At 40.8% G+C, this 20,499-nt stretch overlaps 1 protein-coding gene across 5 annotated transcripts; it reads left to right on the forward strand.

Annotated features, from left to right (window-relative positions):
* The first annotated feature begins 18 nt into the window (after positions 1 to 18).
* On the forward strand, positions 19 to 12,755 carry LOC124034056 (volume-regulated anion channel subunit LRRC8A). 5 transcript variants are annotated; one of them, XM_046346763.1, is made up of 9 exons: positions 19 to 157; positions 961 to 1,086; positions 4,280 to 4,359; positions 5,050 to 6,357; positions 6,519 to 7,682; positions 7,940 to 8,233; positions 8,412 to 8,636; positions 8,930 to 9,220; positions 9,552 to 12,755. In XM_046346763.1, the coding sequence occupies exons 4-9, from the start codon at positions 6,220 to 6,222 to the stop codon at positions 9,825 to 9,827; spliced, it is 2,388 nt and encodes a 795-aa protein (XP_046202719.1). In that variant the 5' UTR covers positions 19 to 157; positions 961 to 1,086; positions 4,280 to 4,359; positions 5,050 to 6,219; the 3' UTR covers positions 9,828 to 12,755. The 5 variants fall into 5 exon arrangements, with proteins under 5 accessions (XP_046202719.1, XP_046202723.1, XP_046202721.1 ...); XM_046346767.1 differs by having other exon boundaries at positions 6,213 to 6,357; XM_046346765.1 differs by having other exon boundaries at positions 961 to 4,359; positions 6,213 to 6,357.
* Positions 12,756 to 20,499: the final 7,744 nt, after the last annotated feature.

A 20,499-nucleotide genomic window follows, 5' to 3' on the forward strand; every position in this document is an offset into this window, starting at 1 on the left:
TCTGACAAGCGACAAAAAGCGTACTATTGCCACCTATTGGAAACTGGTATAGGTACAGGCTGCAGTGCTCTGATAAAGACAACAGATGAACAGAAGACAAGCTAGAAACACCAAAATGTATTTCTGCTAGCAGCTCGCCTGTGGGGAGCCAAACTGAGTAAGTTTTCTAATAACTAGACTCGAGTTAGCTAAAACGATATTCAACACAGGCCTTAATTCTCTGGAGTTGTTTGTACTTATGCTGGTCGATTGAACGTTCGCGTGCTGGCTATGTTAGCTAGCTAACAAACATGCTGACAAATGTCAGCTAGAAAGCTAAGTTAGCCAACTATATAGCTATCTAACCATCTTAGCTATTAGCTGCAGTAGTACACTAATGTGATGCTGCTATGATAACATCAAACACTGGCTAATTTACCAGTCGACTATAGCTAGCTAGTAGTTGAACTTCACAATCGTCTGCGTACCATAGACCCCACGGATAGAACAATGCGAGAGACCGGTTTTATCTGGCATGACTTGGCCAGCGAGCATAGTGATGTTAGCTAAGCTAGCTTTGTCACTCATTTAATGACAAGACGAAGGATGGCTATCTATTCACCGTAGAAATTGCATTTTGTCGTTAGAATTTTTATTAGACTATATGTAATATTACTTGTATCATTGTGTCTGATTTTGCTAACTTTATCTCACATCATCAGACTTCTGAATAAACTCTTGTTAGCTACGTCAACGTTATGGTGTCACCCTTCAAGTGCTTAACATGTTTTCGTAAGGAATGGGATAGATTTATGTAAGCTTAAGCTATTCGTGTTATACACAAATGTAATATTTGAAAGTCTGTTTGTCTGATAGGTATTAACGTACATACGGTAACTAACCCCAGGGCTACCAGACATCATGAAAGAGTTGCTTACTAGTCCTAATTATTCTTCACTTCTCTTTTTCTTTTGTTTTCAGATCAGCAAACCACCCAGTCTTATGAAAATAAAAGAAACCTGGGCTCATGAGGATTGCTGGGCACACACCGAGTGGGATATCCACCAAGCACTGGAGTACAGATAACACTGCACTACCACCACTGTGGTAAGAGCATCGGATGTCTTAATTCCTGCACAATTCACATAAATCAGGCTAATCTCACAGATATATTGTCTAGACATATATTTATTTACTCGGTTTTCTATTGTCTCTATAGTATTCTTATCAGAATGCTTGTGTACGTTGTATTACACAAGAATAGGAAGTTGAGTTATACATTTGGATGCAGTCCCTCGACGAGTGCTGATTTAACTGTGGTAATAATGGCCCTGTAGAAAGAATTCTTACCACTAAATGCTTTTTATCAGCACTCTAATGGGATGTCTGGTCTCATAATAGGGTGAATTGTGGTGACATTCTGTGTGGGAGTAGACTTATATGGGAGGTCTGACTGGGCTGTGGTGGGCCCAGGCAGGCGACAGACTTCTCATCTCCACGGGAAGTCTGTTCTGTCTGTCTTCCTTGCTGAACAGATGAGGGGCCGGGATGGTACCCTACATTCTCAGGAATTTGTTCTTTAGATGATGTTCCAAAACCTTTGCAAATAACAGAGTTGGCGATAAAGAAAGCACATGTGGATTCTTCAATCCTACCGCATTGTATGTACTTTATTCTTTATTGGCATAGTTGCAGCAGTGTTTTTGGAACTGGTTCTAAACAACTAAATAACATGTTCCTGAAAATATAACCTGGTCTAATGACCATCCCAAGAGGAGAAGGGCCATTTGGTGAGGGCCCGAGGCACAGCCAATGTTCCTCCCAGCAGGGAGACATCCAAGAGTAGGAGAAACTGGGTACAGTGTTAGAGGAGGAGGCAGCGCTGGCTGTCTCCAGCCCCTAAGGTAAACAGGATCTTGTCCTGAAGGTCGCTGGGCTGCTCCACAAGGCCACTGGAGACAATATCCTAGGTATTATTATCGGAAACGACTAAGAATAGAGAGAAAGGTGGTTGTCGTGCTTTTGGTTTGACGAGCCAAAACTGAAGATATTTCTATAGAAGTGTTACGTTTGTGAAGATAATGTTCTGGAAGGGAGTGGCACGTGAGGGGAGGGCACATGATATTTTGATTTGATTTTGATGGTAAAATGTCTGAGGTTTTTCAGCCTGTCTGTTATAGAACTTTTCAAGATTGAGTTGTAGGCCTAGCACCTAAATAGAGAAGACATGTTTTGTAAGCTTTTCACAAATGGAGACTTAATGTTCTACTGTATTTTATTCCAGATTTTGTTAGTGTTATTTATTTTAAAATATGTGATACTGGGCATATAGGATAGACTACCTATACTACAAAATAAATGTACTCATACGTGTTATTCGATCATTTCAACCAAACTGCTTGCACGCGGCAACAGGCGTCTCATAGCCAGCCTCTAAAATAGAACTTGGTTCTGATTTGATGCGCTGCAAGTCCCGCTTCTCCCATCTACTCATTGGTTTTCACAAGCATACTAACCCACGTGGGTGATTGGAATATGAACGAGGAGAGACTAATCAAAGAAAACGAACTAACTAGGTTTCTCAAATAGTCACCGAGAGAGGATCCACCTAAAAAAGGACCGACTGTGTTTCAGGTAAAATAACAACCCAATGTTTATCTCCCAGGACAAATTAGCTCGCTAAATGTCCATGAATATTTAATGTGTGCTTCGACCTCTCCCCAAATTAATATAGTTGGTTTTGGTGTTTTAACCTCTGTGTCATTCATGCGTCTCGTGGGGAAAGACAATCAACATACGCACAATGGCACACACGGGCCAGGTTTGATCAAGGTGTCAGTGTTTCTTTCTTTATAATTGAAGTGATTTAATAATAATAATAATATATGCCATTTAGCATACATTCTACGTATGGGTGGTCCCGGGGGATCGAACCCACTACCCTGGCGTTACAAGCGCCATGCTCTAACAACTGAGCTACAGAAGGACCACAAGGTGGACCACACTTAAATGACTAATCTAACCGCTTATAAATTAGATTACTGCTAAACTGACTTTGGTCTTCTGAGACAACGTGTGTGTTTGCCGGGGTAATAAAAATGCTGTCCAATACCTGCCCTATGGGAGTTAGATTAATTGGACCTGCTTGACAATGGTGAAATCAATAGCAAAGCAAACTCCAGTGTAATGCATCAGAGATTCAGGTGTTAGACCATGCACATGATTGTCAGTCTTTTTCATTTCATTGCTACACCTTTCAAATTAATCATTTGGTATTTTCTGATGGATGACCTATCATGATGCCATTGATTTATGTTGCTGCCAATACAGGCTATGTAGTACACCACATTCATTCAACGTAGAATGCTTGTCTTTTCTTTTTTTCTTATAATGCCAGAGGCAAGCTATGGTAGACTTCGTTGATTTTGAGTGTTAAATGGCTTAAAGAATGTAGCCTGTTATTAATTGCAGTAGCTAATCTGTGTTCTACGCCCATACCATCTTTTTAATGGCATAATGGGCTCTTTCCATATTTTTGTTATTGTATTTCAAATTGGAGGTAGAGCCCACCATTATAAATGGCAAGTATTTCAGAAAATGCTTTGCTATTCTGTAATTTGATCATAAGAACTTGAACAGATCATGAAACAGGTTGTTTCAAAATTCATACTTGTGTTCTATCTAGAACATTATGCGAGTACGGACGTCAACTGTCATTTTTCAAGTGCGACTCCAAACGTAAGTACGTGAAAAGGCAAGTATGTACTAAGTTTACCGGAAGTTCCATAAGCGTACTTGGGAGGTCTGGAAAATAAAGCACGCATGGGAGCGTACTTTTTCGGTCCTTTCGCGGGGAGGCTATCACATAACACCTTATGGCTCAGCAAATTTTTTTTTTTACTTCTTAATTAATGGCGGACTAAAGTCCCGTTGGGAGATCAATTTCCAGAGGATTAAGAAATACTTTTGTAAATTGTAAGTCTTGTGTTTTTATTCAACAAATTGTTAAAATGTTCAAATTACTTTCATATGAATTTTGAATTCAAATGTTGAGTCACTGATGTTTATCAGACTGATAGCCACTCTCGTCGGACGTCATAGGTAGCTAGCAGTGATCTTGTCCTGCTAATCATCTGTTTTAGAGATGAGCAACTAAACTAACTAATCGTGAAGAAGGCAATATGTCAATTGTGAAGATCCCGACAGTTTTATTTATTTATTTATTTTTAATCCAGAATTTGTATACTTGATAGCCAGCTAATGACAAATTCAAATTTGTTTTTTGTCCGTTTGTTTTCAGGGACAGATAGCAACTGATGCGTTAATTTTACTCCATGGCATTGGCTTGGCAGGACAAAAGTCATGCCCGATGGTTTGGAGGTAAGACATTTTAACAACAACTGATTAAAAACTTGGGAAATACAGCTAGATGTGTTCTGTTCAATCTAGGCTTGCTAGCCAATCAAGTTATTTTTGCTTTCTTCATGATTGTTCAATGTAGTGTCTTAACTTTCTTCTTGTTACTTTCCCCTCCCCTCTTGTGTTGCATCATTTGCATATTAAGAAAATGGGTTGAATAATCAACTAAAAGTAAATCGGTGACCACTTGATCAAGCCTATGAATATTCTAAACTTTTTACAAAACCATTGCACATTTGTAAAGGAAGTTGTTTCTCAGCATTTTGAACCAGGGGTGTGATCATGAGTCCAAACTAAAACGAGATTCTATTGTAAAAATTCAGGTAGGTTCCTTTCTGTTTAAGAAACGTTAACAATCAGCAGAACGAATTCACCCCAGCACAAAAATTTGAGCGGTGAGGTTAATTCCCCACCCCCCCCCCTCCTTATGTTGGGGTGGCAGGGTAGCCTAGTGGTTCGAGCATTGGACTAGTAACCGAAAGGTTGCAAGTTCAAATCCCCGAGCTGACAGGTACAAAATCTGTCGGTCTGCCCCTGAACAGGCAGTTAACCCTCTGTTCCTAGGCCATCATTGAAACTAAGAATTTGTTCTTAACTGACTTGCCTAGTAAAATAAACATTTTCAAAATGTTTCTGCTCTGTTCTCCTCAGGTTGAAGCACATCCCACCCTAACACCTAGACACATGTAAAGAACTTGGAAACCTGCCGTCCACCTGGAAAGTCACCCTATCCCAGGGGTTTAGTCAGTAGTTTATTAAGCAGTGTTCAACATCACTACAGTAGATCCATACATGTGTTTTCTATCATGCAACTTATGAAGCTCATTCTAAAATACAATGAGTTCTCTTCTAGGGGAACTTCACTGTGTGCAAGTTTTTATTCCTGCCCTGCACAAACACCTTGTTCAACTATTCGTGGTCTACAATTTACAGGAAAACAAATAAAAGTGACCATATTTATTAAAAATGACAAGTGTTGATGTCTCCCCACAGTTCTGGTTTTGAGGCTTGGCATCTGGGGGCTGCAGTTAATCTGTCAAATTCCCTACAAGGAGAGAGAAAGGCATTCATAATATTACAATGGTGTAATTATTTAATGTAATTCCTGTTTGATATGCATGCATATAATTAAAGTGGACATTGTCCTTTAATATGCCAGTGTTTGTTTTGTATCCAATGCATTTAGCTTACACTAGGATGAAGTGGCCTTCTAATCTAGTTGTAGTATTGCATCATATCGCCTATCATTTGTTTATCAGTGTATAAAGTGAATGTAAAACAAAGCTAGCTTGAACATCATATGCATGGGTGTTATAGTTCTGTGAATTTAGCACTGAAAGCCTGCTCATTTTAAATGTAATGTTAGATTCACAGTGACACAAATTGCCAGAATATTGATCATTCTTAAACCGTAAGCAAAATAGTTTATTTAGCTTTTATTTATTTTTTGCTTCAAGCGTACCTGTCATACGTCCACAACGATGTAGCAGCAGACCAAGTAATGTGTGAGAGGAGGACCCCACATAAAATATTGATTCTGGTCGGTGTCAGCTTAATTCACTAACACGTACTGAGGAGAACGATTCTCTGTAAACAAATGTAGCTAGCTGACTGCGTGGTGATGCTGTTTCCAGTTTGTCAGTCACATCAAAGTACGTTTCAAATTTAACGGATTTTAAGCACTGCGTTCTCCATTCTAGACAGTATGCTCTCTCAGGTGTTCTTGGAAGTTCAACCTTGAAAGAACTGGTGAACGCAGGTGTGCATTTTGAAACATGGCCATACTGTATGTCATACTACTCTCCTCTTCCCAGGTAAACCATGATCCCCATCACTGAGCTGCGTTACTTTGTAGACTGTCAGCCTGCCTACCGTATCCTGAAGCCATGGTGGGACGTCTTCACCGACTACATCTCTATCGTCATGCTCATGATCGCCGTGTTCGGCGGCACGCTGCAGGTCCGTGAGCGGATATTCCCTTTTTTTCCAATGCACTTGGTCTTGTTTTTGTCCAGCTCCTGTTACATTTCAAATTAAACTTAATTTGTTTTATGCACAGAAATGAAATGCTTATTTTGCTATTTTCGAGGTATCTCAAATCCTCTCGTTTCGTTCTGCAGGTCACTCAGGACAAGATGATCTGCCTGCCCTGCAAGTGGGTGGTCAACCAGACCTGCAGGAGGTATTTCAATGCCACCCTGTCGGCCCCGCTGATGTTGGAGCCCAAAGGGATCCAATACAACCTGGACCGCCACCAGTACAACTACGTAGACGCAGTCTGCTACGAGAACCGCCTGCACTGGTTCGCCAAGTACTTCCCCTACCTGGTGCTACTGCACACGCTTATCTTCCTGGCTTGCAGTAACTTCTGGTTCAAGTTCCCCCGGACTAGCTCCAAACTGGAGCACTTTGTGTCAATTCTCCTGAAGTGTTTTGACTCTCCCTGGACCACCAGGGCTCTGTCTGAGACTGTGGTGGAGGAGAGCGACCCCAAGCCGATGAAGATGAATGGCTCAATGGATAAGAAAGTGTCGTGTATCAGCGAGGATGTGGAGGCTAGCGTCCCCATGCTCCAAAGGACAAAGTCTCGCCTGGAGCAGGGTATTGTGGATCGCACAGAGACTGGCGTCCTGGATAAGAAAGAAGGTGAACAGGCAAAGGCCTTGTTCGAAAAAGTGAAGAAGTTCCGCATACATGTGGAAGAAGGAGACATTGTGTACAGGCTCTACATCCGACAGACTATTATCAAAGTCATTAAGTTCATTTTGATTATCTGCTATACAGGGTATTATGTGCACAATATTCAGTTCAGCGTGGACTGTAGTGTGGATCTAGAGGACCTCACGGGGTATAGCATGTATCGTTGTGCTCATCCTCTGGCCACACTGTTTAAGATCCTAGCTTGTGTCTACATCAGCTTAGTGGGGGTTTATGGATTCATTTGCATGTATACCCTCTGTTGGATGCTGCGGCGCTCGCTGAAGAAATACTCCTTTGAGTCGATACGAGAGGAGAGCAGCTACAGCGACATACCGGATGTAAAGAACGACTTTGCTTTCATGCTGCACATGATTGACCAGTACGATCCGCTGTACTCGAAACGCTTTGCCGTCTTCCTGTCTGAAGTGAGCGAGAACAAGCTGCGGCAGCTCAACCTGAACAATGAGTGGACTCTGGACAAACTGAGGCAGAGGATCACCAAGAACTCCCAGGAGAAGCTAGAGCTGCACCTGTTCATGCTGAGCGGCATCCCAGACACCGTGTTTGATCTTATAGAGCTGGAGGTAGTTTGTGTAGAATTACCAGTGTTCCTTGTTGGCTGTGCCTTGTTTTTGTCACACAAAAAAAATCTATGTCCACACTGTAGCAACTTTGATTTGTTGTACAGTTTAGGAAAGTACTCGCACATATGAGTCTGTATGGGAATAATTAGATGATAGAAACAGAAACTCGCACATTGCTCTTGCCTGTGTGGGTCATTTCAGTTTATTGGGCTTTCGGCCCAAATTTATTATTTGTATTATTATTGATGATATTCTAGGTGCTGAAGCTGGAGCTCATCCCAGACATCACCATCCCTCCCATCATCGCCCAGCTGGTCAACCTGAAGGAGATGTGGCTATACCACACCCCGGCTAAGATCGAGGCTCCGGCCCTGGCCTTCCTCAGGGAGAACCTCAAGTCCCTCCACATCAAATTCACAGACATCAAGGAGATCCCTCTGTGGATCTATAGTTTGAAAAACCTGAGCGAGCTGCACTTGACGGGGAACCTGAGCGCAGAGAACAATCGATATATTGTTATTGATGGGCTACGGGAGCTGAAGAGGCTCAAGGTAAAATGAACTTTTACAGACTAGCACACTCATCGATAGTCCTTATCAGTGAGGCATTTTTTAGCACCTATTGTTATTTTAACTGCCTTGTATTTTTTTCAGTCTACGTACATAGCGCTTTGAGTTTTCTCTAACACTATAAAAATGCTATATAAATTTAAATGCATTTATTATTAAGGTCCTGCGGCTAAAGAGCAACTTGACCAAGCTACCTCAGGTGGTGACGGATGTGGGGGTGCACCTCCAGAAGCTCTCAGTTAACAACGAGGGCACCAAGCTGATGGTTCTCAACAGCCTGAAGAAGATGGTGAACCTGACAGAACTGGAGCTGATACGTTGTGATCTGGAACGCATCCCACACTCCATCTTCAGCCTGCACAACCTGCAGGAGATTGACCTCAAGGTAAGTTTATCATTGCTGTTTGTTACGTTCCGTGTACTTTTGTGTGTTCTCGCAAATATTCTGTGATTTTTTTTTCTTGTTTTTAGTTCATCTTGCTGATTTAATTATGTAAAGTGACTTTGGTTTCCCGGACACATTAATTATAGTCCTGGACTTAACCATGCTCAGTGGAGATCCTCATTTGGAATCTTTTTTGTTGTTGTTCAGGGCTAAGCTTAATCTGTGTCTGGGAAACTGGCACGGGGTGTTTTGAAAAGTATGAATAAAATCTATTATTATTGTCATCTTTGAAGGACAACAATCTGAAGACTATCGAGGAGATCATCAGCTTCCAGCACCTGCACCGTCTGGTCTGCCTTAAACTCTGGTACAACCAGATTGCCTACATTCCCATCCAGATCGGCACCCTCAACAACATGGAGAGGCTCTATCTGAACAGGAACAAGATTGATAACATACCCAGTCAGCTTTTCTATTGTCGTAAGCTACGCTTCCTGGACCTGAGCCATAACAACCTCACCTACATCCCAGCAGACGTGGGGTACCTGCAGAACCTCCAGTACCTGGCAGTCACAGCCAACAGAGTTAGTGCTTTCATTTTCAGCTTTGGTTTGTTGTACTAGACATTTCTGATGGGTTTTAAATACAATTTATTCTGGAATCATTATTTATGAGGAATGTGTTGTCTGTACTGTAGTTGTGTTTACTTATCTGAGAACTGAATCAAATTGCTTTAACACAGTGATTTGTGTTTCATTTATTTGATTGGGTTTTCTTAGTCTGTTATAACTAGGTTTAACTCCAGATGTTTTGTCTGATAATTACAGTTTTACACATTGCAGTGTTTGTCACATATCCACCTGATATTATCTCTCTATCCGACTTCTCCCTTTTTTCTACTTCTACCGTGTTTAGATTGAGACCCTGCCCAATGAGCTGTTCCAGTGTAAGAAGCTCCGTACTCTGAACCTGGGGAATAACTGCCTGACGTCTCTGCCATCACGCTTCGGGGAGCTGACGGGGCTGATCCAGCTGGAGCTGAGGGGGAACAGGCTGGAATGTCTGCCCGTAGAGCTGGGGGAGTGCAAGCAGCTGAAGAGGACGGGCTTGGTGGTGGAGGAGGACCTCTTCAACACCCTGCCCACCGAGGTGAAGGAGCAACTGTGGAAGGTGGACAAGGAGACGGCCTGAACAGATGGGGGTTGGAGGTGGATGTTCACTCCGTTGAAACAGCCAGGGCCCCTGGAGGGCTGGGGAGGACTACACAGACCCAGACAGCACACTAACCGAGCAGGACCTGCTCACTTTGACTGTACTCTACTGCAGGGCTGCTTTTCAAGGGAATCTATGCTAATGTCCCACCGCCATGCTACTTTTTTCCTGCAGTAACAGTTGTGAAATGCCATTTTAAAAGGGACATTGGTAAGGAAAAGTGTTAAGTTTTACAAGATGTGTGTGGATTGAATGAGATCAGATGTGTTGCATATGAGATTGCAAAATGCAAATGCAATATTCCTGTAAGAGAAAGGACTTAAATTATTAGCCAGCAGATGCATTTTCTGGTGGGCAGTGTTATTGTCATTCAGACAGGGTATATTATCCTATCGTATCGTAACCCAATTATATAACACAGTGCAGTAGACTAACCTTGATCCAGATTCTCTAGGGTGCTATGGGATGTTTGGAGATTTACGGGAATGGGGCTATGGAGAAAAATGGGGGAAGGCCTCAGGGCCATGCTTTTCACATTTCAGGTGTGGGGAGGGTTTAGTAGTATTTATTTTTTATTGAGTCCTGTAATTGATCAAATGATGTTTTTCGGTTTTAGAATGAGTTGCTTACTATATAACGATGTGTGCCCGATGCCGCCCCAAAACCCTTATTCTCCTCTGGGCACCCAATTTCAAGTGACCTATAGTCTATTTGCTGTAATCCCAATCAAATGATCCATTGGTTATAGGCCTAGGCGATACGAAGTGCATGCTTGGAGAAGCACAAGGCAGTTATATTTGTAAGAAAATTAACTTCCTGAATGTTTTGTGCTCTAATGGTGTAAATTAAACTAGACTACACTGCAATGGATATTCCAGTCAAGAACCCTAACCTGCTCTTGCTGACCAAAACCTGTTTGTGCTATCTAACCAATGGCTGTGCAATGTGGCAGTTCAGGAGGTGACTCAGATATCTTCTGAAAATAATTTTTAATTCCGGCTAATTTGAGTAGGCCTAATTAATTTCAAGTCTTCATTTTAATTTGACTTTACTAACAAGAGGGCTTTGTGTTGGAGCCTATTTCTTCCTATTTAAGAAAAAGAGGTAGGCCTACCTGTTTGACAGATGAAATCATAGGATGTTATAAATAGATTTTTCTCGGCCAGTTCCTCCACCAACCATGCACTCTTTAAAAGCATCTTGTCAGTGAAGGGCTTGGTGTGTTAAGTGAAAACCATGGCTCGAATTGAGGGGGTATGTGAGAGTATGCCATACCTTTTGTTAAAGAAAATGGCAAAAAGCATAGACCTACCCTTTTTTATTTTTAAGAAAATAAAACGGACCCTATTATATAAAGCAATCTAATGGTGCTTTAGTCCGTGATGCTTTATCGAGCTGTAAAATACATGGGAAAGACGAGACTCCGATGCATATGGGGATGTATTTGGTTTGTCTCTGACATTGAGCCTGAGCTACAACCTTTTATAGCCGACGAGACAAAAAAAATGACTTTGCTTGGGAAGTAATCTAATATGTGTGATTCTGTCGCTATAAATTGAGCTATTAATTTTCTGTAACATGTTTAAACTCCAACAGCCTTTAGGGAGGTATGCAAGGTCAATGCATTCCTCTGACACAGCAAAACACATGAATAAGAGGAGCCTGCTTGTCATCAGAAACGTGGATTATAACACAGCTGCAATGAACATTACTATGGATGAAGACAAGATTAACAAAATATGGTCTTTTTACAAAAGTACAACAAATACATCACAGGAATGATAGCTGGCTATCGCTATGTAAACCTGGGATTGTATGTCAATCACTAACTGCTACAGTGTACTACCTTTGCTCCTTCTGCCTAAATAGGCAGTGCATGGACATTTTCACATGTCAGTTAATGGGAGGAGAGATGTGAATAAGAAGTCGAAGATTTAAAGGGATTTATTAAACATATATATATATTGCACTAGATGGATGAAATCATCTTATCTACAGTAAGAGGATAGTCTTGTATTACACCGTTGGACAAATGCACAAAAAGCACAGTGTGTAGGCTATTTATGTTATTGGAGGTTATGATGAAATGCAAATGTCCTCAGCAATGCTGGCGTAGACAATCGACTCTAATTTCATGGTGTATTTTCAGTGACATTATGCATGTTATAATGGAATTATGTACATATTAATGCTAGATTACATAGAAAGTGAGACAAGACTAACAGTAAAGACCAGATTAAGCCTAGTCCAGGACTAAAAAGCATTCTCCGTCTCAATGGAAATTCTAATTTGAAAGAGGTTTTTATTCCATGACGAGGCTGAATCTGTCTAGGAAACCGACCCTAGATGAGTCCTGCCCATCAAGCGTGGGGTGTCTTGAAGAAACTGTCCCCTTATGTCCTGTGCAATGCAGTTTTCAATATGGAAACTGCATTTGGTGCACAGGGTGTTTGTTGAAGTCTGTGAATCAATGTGTAATCCCAAGGAAACTAATTTGAATCTTTTTTGAATCTACTCTCACTCACTAGCCTAACTCACTAAATCAATCTTATTGAAGCCACTATTTTTAGGTAGGTTTATTGAGTGGTAAATGAAATGCAAGCAATACTTCATGATATTAATTTGAAGAACAGTCGCACTTAGACATTCCATTTTTCTTCAGTGTTGACAGCTATTAGTACAATACACCAAAACCTCAGGAAATTGCCATCCAATTTTATCCTCCTTTTGTTGACATTTTTGTTTATTCCACTCAGTATTTTGATGTTAATTTAACAGTTGTTATACTACACATTTTTATATTTCTATACTTTTTAAAATGTTTTCTGGTTTTTATTAGCATTTAATATAATATGAATTGCTGGTTCGAAATTGTCGAACTTTTAATAAAATAAATCTGAAATCATACATCACATGGGGCAATTCATTTCTATGTCTTCTGTTAGTTACATTCTGAAACAGATTTAACAATGTTAAAGGTTTCTTTTGGTTCTCACTTGAATTAAGAGTATGGAAGGAAAGTATGTTCTGTTTTTAATCTTATTTGTCATCCTTTCCAACATGTCATTTTGACACTATTGTTTTTAAATCTCATTACTTTGACTGACAACCCCAGTTTAACTTTTCAGACACAGTGACTAGCAGTCAGTAGTGTAGCACCAGTATTACATTTATTTAAATAAATAAAAATCAGCACTTTTGGACAATAACTTTGCTATTTTGCTTAAATGACATGTTGTGAACTGTGTCTCATGCTATTTATCCCCTTAAGCATTATCCCCATTCCCCTCCTTTACTCCTGTTATGAAATTATAGTATAATAAATGTAATTATGCACATACTGGTCTCATTTACCATTTGTTTCCTGAATCAATTTGTTTTGATAAATTAAGTGAGCAAAAATCAAGAGGCTTTCTATGGTTATGAAATTATTTTGAAAAAGATATTTCAGATTTTCTAATAGACGTTTGAACATTTTGTACTTTGTGTACAGAGAGAACCAAAGGTGTCACTCAGCACATGTAAGGAACTTGACAAAAACATGTTCGTGGTGTTTCATTACTTTAACAGAACGTTTCCTTTAATATTCCCTAAACCTTCGCCAAGTGGTTTGACATGTTTTCATATAGTTTGAGAACATTAAGAGACAAAGTTCTTCTGTGAGAATATCAGTACTTCAATGTTTTCTGCTGGTTTCGATATGGTTCTATTTGAAGTCATGTTTTAAAACTTTCGATAAAACCCACAACACAGTAACATTCAGAGAAAGTTCGAAGAATGTTATTTAAAAACATTTGCATTCGGTTCTCAGCGTCAACAACTATCCTTGATCTTGTTAAATGTGTTCAGGTGTGTTGGCTGCACCCACTAATTGGTCACACCTGACCTTAATGAGTGCTTGTTTCCTTTGAAATGGGGTCTGTTTGAATATACTGAAATGAACAGCTTTGCATGAGTAAAAAAGAACATAGCATGCTAGCTCCATACTGGTGGCACAGTGGACTAATTCCATGGCTAGAGAGCAAAATATCATAGGTTTGGAATCTCACTGACACCAATGCCACAATAAAAAAGGAATGTATTTGCATAATTAATACCTAAGCAAATTCCTTTCCATATGTCCTGTCTGTGCTTGGAGTTCAAAACAGTTAAGCTAGCAGTGTTATTAAAAGTCTAATTGTAACAGTTAGTGAAAGTTAAGGAAGTTATTTAAAAAACTCCAAATAACCTTTACATTTGGTTCCCAAAGATTCCCAGAATGTTATTTAATTACCTTCAAATAACCTATCATTTCCATTCTCAGAACATTAATAAAAACCACCCCAGAAATCATTTAGGGACCAGAGTAAAATGTTCTCAGAACCTTCCTGCAACCAAAAAAAGTGTCGTTCCCAGAACATTCAGATTTACCGGTCAGGAAAGTTATGGATTTTGTAATGAATTTCCTCCTCTTCTTCCGAAGAGGAGAGGCGAAACGGATCAGAGGACCAATACGCGGTATATGGTAAGTGTCCATGGTTCTTTTTAATATGTTAAGGTACACATGAACAACTGACTACAAAAAAAAACCAATAAATGTGAAACCTCAAAACAGTCCTATCTGGTGCAATCACAGAGATAGGAACAGTCACCCACAAACACACAGTGAAACCCAGGCTACCTAAGTATGATTCTCAATCAGAGACAACTAATGACACCTGCCTCTGATTGAGAACCATACTAGGCCGAAACATAGAAATTCCCAAAACCTAGAAAAACAAACATAGACTGCCCACCCAACTCACGCCCTGACCATACTAACTAAAAACAAAACACAGGAAATAAAGGTCAGAACGTGACAGATTTGTTACCAAAAGCAGTAGGAAACCAAAAATGTACACTCCCACAACCAAATGTGCTAGCTGCTAGAGCTTGAGATATACGTTCTAAATATGTATTTATATTCCTTTATCTGTGAATCAGTTTGAGTTGCGGCAGTAGTTGGCTTTGCATCATAGCACCATCAGTTCAGCTCTGAACTCCAAAACAGGGTGTAGTCCTGTTACTGTCACAGAGCTACTGGCAGTGCCAGGCTAAATATAACATGGTAAAACAAGGTATTGATTAAAACTGTTTACTTCAAAGATGTTTAGTAAATGCAGCAATGGTTCTCAGCAATAGAAAAACATTTGATCAACTATTAAAAGAAAAGAACACATGAGAGTTTGTGGTCTCGCGCCTATTCATTTGATTTAAAACTCAGACACTTTTGTAGGATTGTCAAACATTTGCCTGCTGACAGTACTTGGCACCTCTGAACAGTGTCAGCAGTCAATCTCATTGGTGTTCACACAGCAAAGACCCAATAATCTATATAAACCCTTGAATGCTAATGCTATGTATTGGCCATTGAGGTTTGAAGTCGCCGATCGGCCATAATGGTACACCCCAGTAGGAACAGTCATCCTGCTGCCAACACACTGCCATTGACACTGACCCAACTCCAGCCATTTTAATAATGGGAATTGATGGGAAATGATGTAAATATATCACTAGCCACTTTAAACAATGCTACCTTATATAATGTTACTTACCCTACATTATTCATCTCATATGCATATGTATATACTGTACTCTACATCATCGACTGCATCCTTATGTAACACATGTATCACTAGCCACTTTAACTATGCCACTTTGTTTACTTTGTCTACACACTCATCTCATCTCATCTCATATGTATATACTGTACTCGATACCATCTACTGTATGCTGCTCTGTACCATCACTCATTCATATATCCTTATGTACATGTTCCTTATCCCCTTACACTGTGTATAAGACAGTAGTTTTGGAATTGTTAGTTAGATTACTTGTTGGTTATCACTGCATTGTCGGAACTAGAAGCACAAGCATTTCGCTACACTCGCATTTAACATCTGCTAACAATGTGTATGTGACAAATACAATTTGATTTGATTTGATTTGATTTAGGAATCAAGGGTCGGAACCGGTTCAGGGAACAGAACCGGAAACTGGAAAATAACTAAATTATTTGAGTAACTGAAAATGAAAGTGATCTATACTGTTCTGGAACAGAACCATTATTGTAAAAGCATGGAAACTGGTTAATAACGTTCTTTTATACATTCCAGAATTGTTTTCCAGTCCCACAAAAATCACAAAAAAGCACCTATGCAAAGCCCTCACTGTCACTCAGAAACTTATTCCAGCATCTCCCTGCCAGCTAGAAATCTTTGCCTATGGGTGTGCGTGTGTGTAGGCTAACTGCCCCTCCCCTCTGAAGCATAAGTTACTGTAGCCTAAGTTACTGTAGCCTACTGATGATGTTACAAGCATAATTCAGAAATTAGGGAGAGATGTTTAATTAGAGAAGAATGGATTAACTTTTTCAATGCTAGTTAAGGATACTATAGTTATCACGTTTCACATTGGATTTATTAACTAAAAAAAGGTAAGACGTGTTTTTAATTCTAGTGCTACTCTGCACACACAAGCTTGTTAGCTGTCTTGCTAAATTTTGCTCTGGTCTAACGTTAAACCATCTCGGAAGTTCAAATATTCTGCAATCTAGTATTGGTAGGTTCCTTACTACTGGGTCAGTACCAACGATTTATTTTTACACACTAGGTCTCTGATAGGGGGTGTTGTGTTGAAGCCCTGGTGCCTCCATCTTGGCACTCCCACACCATTGTAAAAAATATACAAATGCATTTATTAAAGTCTACATTAGTTTTTACCACATTTATTATATTACAGACACCTTTATGCACACTTTGAAATGATATTATGTGACCTAAACATACCAATACAAAATTTAAAAAAGGTATTATAACATTTTCATTTTTAGATTACTACACTGTAATATTCATATGTGTAAACATACTGAATTGTAATTGGATGCATTTTACAGACATATCATACTGTGCTATGATTGGTAAAGACCACCCAAATGGTTAGGTCATGGGCAGTTTGATCCTGGTTGGCAATACGTGAACATCGCAGTTATAGCTAGCTAATAAAGAGCTACGTTAAGAAATATCCTGTAGTACTGCATTTTATTATTTTGTACAAAGTGTGCAAAACAAGACATACACCGGTACGATTTTATTTATTTTTTAAATACATGTAATTTTGTCCTTGAAACATTTAATGTAAATGCTGTAGAATTCCATTCTTTCCTATGGAGGACTGCTCCTACTGGTGAGTGCCAATATGGCCTAGTGGTGGCTTCAAAGCCTCTCAATGGCCAATACATAGCATTAGAATTCCAGGGTTTATATACATCATTGGTCGGCACCCAGCAGGTACCGCTTTTGTTTTAACAAGGGAAGGAACGGCTTGCCACTGAGATAAGTACCTGTTGGCAGTGAGATTCTCTGTGCTTTTCATGCTTTAAACTCCAAATTTGTTTGCGTGTCACGTTCGTCGTAATGATAAGACCAAAGCGCAGCGTGATAATAAATTCTTCTTTCAATGAAGAATAAACAATGAACAAACTCTACAAAACGAACGTGAAGCTATGCGACACAAGTACTGACATGCAACTACATAGACAATAACCCCCCCCCCTCCCCCGCTCCAAAGGTGCAGACTCCCAGCCGCAAACCTAAACCTATATGGGAGGGTCTGGGTGAGCATCTAACCTCGGTGGCGGCTCTGGGTCTGGACGCCGCCCCCCTTCTTTACCCTGAGTCTGCTCTTGTAGCACTGACCCGTGGCCCGTCGCCGGAGGCCACGGACTGTGGCCCGTCGCCGGTGGCCCCGGACTGTGGCCCGTCGCCGGTGGCCCCGGACTGTGGCCCGTCGCCGGTGGCCCCGGACTGGGTACTGTCGCCAGACGCTCTGTACTGCCGAGCCGCACTGTAGGCCTGGTGCTTGGTGCCGGCACTGGTGGTACCGGGCTGGGGACACACACCTCAGGGCGAGTGCGAGGAGCAGGAACAGGGCGTACTGGACTGCCGAGGCGCACTATAGGCCTAGTTCGTGGTGCCGACACTGGTGGGACCAGGCTGGGGACATGCACCTCAAGGGGAGTGCGAGGAGCAGGAACAGGGCGTACTGGATCCTGGAGGCGCACTGGGGGCCTGGTGCGTGGTGCCGGCACTGGTGGTACCGGTCTGGGGACATGCACCTCAGGGCGAGTGCGGGGAGGAGGAACAGGGCGTACTGGGCTCTGGATGCACACAGGAAGCCTGGTGCGTGGTGTTGGCACTGGTGGTACTGGGCTGGTGATACGCACCTCAGGGCGAGTGCTGGGAGGAGGCACAGGATACATTGGACCGTGGAGACGCATTGGAGATCCAGAACATAGAGCTGGCTCAATACGTCCTGGCTGGATGCCCATTCTAGCCCGGCAAATGGGATGAGCTGGAATAGAGCGCACCGGGCTAGAATAGCGCACTGGAGACACCTTGCACCAACCTAAATAGGATCCCCAATCAGAGACAACGATAAACAGCTGTCTCTGATTAGGAACCAATTCAGGCCACCATAGACCTATACCTAGTCATACCAAAACCCCATAGCTATACAAAAACACACATACCATCCTCGTCACACCCTGACCTAACCAAAATAATAAAGAAAACAAAGATAACTAAGGTCAGGGCATGATGGTTCCACTAGATACCCAGCTTGTCAGGACCCGGTTACGAACTCAGGTCTCTGGTGTGAGAAACAGTCACTTAGCAAACTGAGCCTCTAATAGTCGGCAGAACCCCAAAAGATGAGGCAGACACAGCCGTGCTTGAAAGCCTCAAAAGATAATCAAAAAGAAATAAACGAGAACAAAAACAGAGTACCACAAGAGAGTCCAATTGTAGTAACACATGTTCACACCATCGCTGGGGCTGGGTGCTAACATTCACACACAGAGCAAAGAACTGAGGAAAACTAAGGGTTTAAATACATTCAAGGGAAACGAGGCACAGGTGCAAATAATAACTGGAAACAAGGGAAAATAAAAGGGTCAAAAAAGCACAATGGGGGCATCTAGTGGCCAAAACCGGAACAATCCTGGCCAAATCCTGACACAGTTAGCACATTTGGTTCCTTGGAAGTTGTAGGAATGTACATGTTTGGTTTCCCATTGGTTCTGGGAATGAAGCCATACATTTCCTGACTAGTATAACTGCACATTTATTTTACGTTCTGAGAACATAAGTGAATTCTGGGAAGTACATTTTTAGGTTTCAGGGAGGTTCTGAGACAGTTTTACTATGGTTCCCTGAATGTTTTCCCGGGAGGTTTTATAAACGTTCTGAGAACAGAAATGATAGGTTATTTGAATTTGATAAAATGATGTTCTGAGAACGTTCTCTAAACGTTGTGAATGTTTTGAACAAAACGTAAAGGTTATAGGGAGGCTTTTTAATAACTTCCCTAAAATGTTCATTGAATGTTTCAATCATACTTTTAATAACACTGCTAGCTAAGGTTAACTGTTTTGAACTCCCAAGCACAGACAGGACACATGGAAATGAATTTGCTTAGGCATCCATCACGCAATACCTATAATATTCTGTTCTCTATCCATGGAATTAATTAGTCCACTGCCTCACAAGGATGGAGCTAGCATACCATGTTTTATTTTTACTAATACAAAGCTGTTCATTTTAGTCTATTCAAACAGATCCCATTTCAAAGGAAACAAGCACTCATTTAAGATCAGGTGTGCCAATTAGTGGGGCTGGCCAAGACACCTGATCCGACTTAACAAGATAGAAGATAAAGTTTTGTTGACACTGAGAACAGAATGTAATATGTTTTTTAAACAACATTGTCAGAACGTACTTTGAACGTCACTAGTGTTTTCTTGAGTTTTTTCTTGAAATTTTTATTAATGTTCAGAAAATATGACATTAAATAAAACCACAAGGAAACCTGTAGAAAACGTTATGCTGAAGTACTGAAATTCCCACAGGAGAATGTTGTTTCTTAACTATTTGAGAACATTCCTAATGTCAAACCAGTTGGAGAACATTCCTAGAAAATTAAATGTTATTCAATGTAGCCATGTTTGAACTTTTAGGAAACATCCTGTTGAAAGTAATGAAATACAAAGAAAATAAAGTTGTTGTTTCTTTCTTGGAAATGTTTATCATTATGAATCTGTTATTTTACAAATAAAAGCCCTCATCTCTAGCAGAAAAACTATACTATGCTTGTCTGCTTCCTCACTGGTCATCCACCGCGACGGAATACCTCACAGTGACACCAAGGTTCTTCGTAGTCCGGGAGGTGTACACAATAGAGTTATCAATGATGATGGAGAGGACTTGGTGCTGGCAGGCCTTCCCAAAGAATTAACAGCAGTGCTGTCTTGTAGAGCTGGAGGTTGAGGGGGTGGACCAACCTCCAATCGGGGATATCTGCCAGACACACAGAGAACAAAAGTCCACCACAGATGACTAGTGAAACTCACATCACAAATTGTCCACTGAGGGGTTATGGTGGAGGGAAGGAAAGGAGAGGAATTTGTTGCTCAGAAGACAAAACTGTTGACAGTCAAATTTTATGATCCCTTGCCTGTAACTTGTCTAGTATCATCATCTGCTGTAGAGGGCCTCTCACCATCACCATAAAACAGAACCAACCAGTGAGATAGATTAGATAAGCCATACATGCAGTCAGTATAAAGACTAACATA

Source organism: Oncorhynchus gorbuscha, linkage group LG04 (assembly GCF_021184085.1).
Source record: "Oncorhynchus gorbuscha isolate QuinsamMale2020 ecotype Even-year linkage group LG04, OgorEven_v1.0, whole genome shotgun sequence".
In the NCBI taxonomy this organism is placed as follows: Eukaryota; Metazoa; Chordata; class Actinopteri; order Salmoniformes; family Salmonidae; genus Oncorhynchus; species Oncorhynchus gorbuscha.

What these genes read in the sequence shown, in the direction of transcription:
- LOC124034056 (XM_046346765.1), top strand. Translation starts at nt 6,220, where the DNA reads ATGATCCCCATCACTGAGCTGCGTTACTTTGTAGACTGTCAGCCTGCC. An exon ending in TTGATCTTATAGAGCTGGAG is followed by an intron (nt 7,683 to 7,939) that starts GTAGTTTGTGTA and finishes ATGATATTCTAG; the next exon opens with GTGCTGAAGCTGGAGCTCAT. An exon ending in GGGAGCTGAAGAGGCTCAAG is followed by an intron (nt 8,234 to 8,411) that starts GTAAAATGAACT and finishes TTTATTATTAAG; the next exon opens with GTCCTGCGGCTAAAGAGCAA.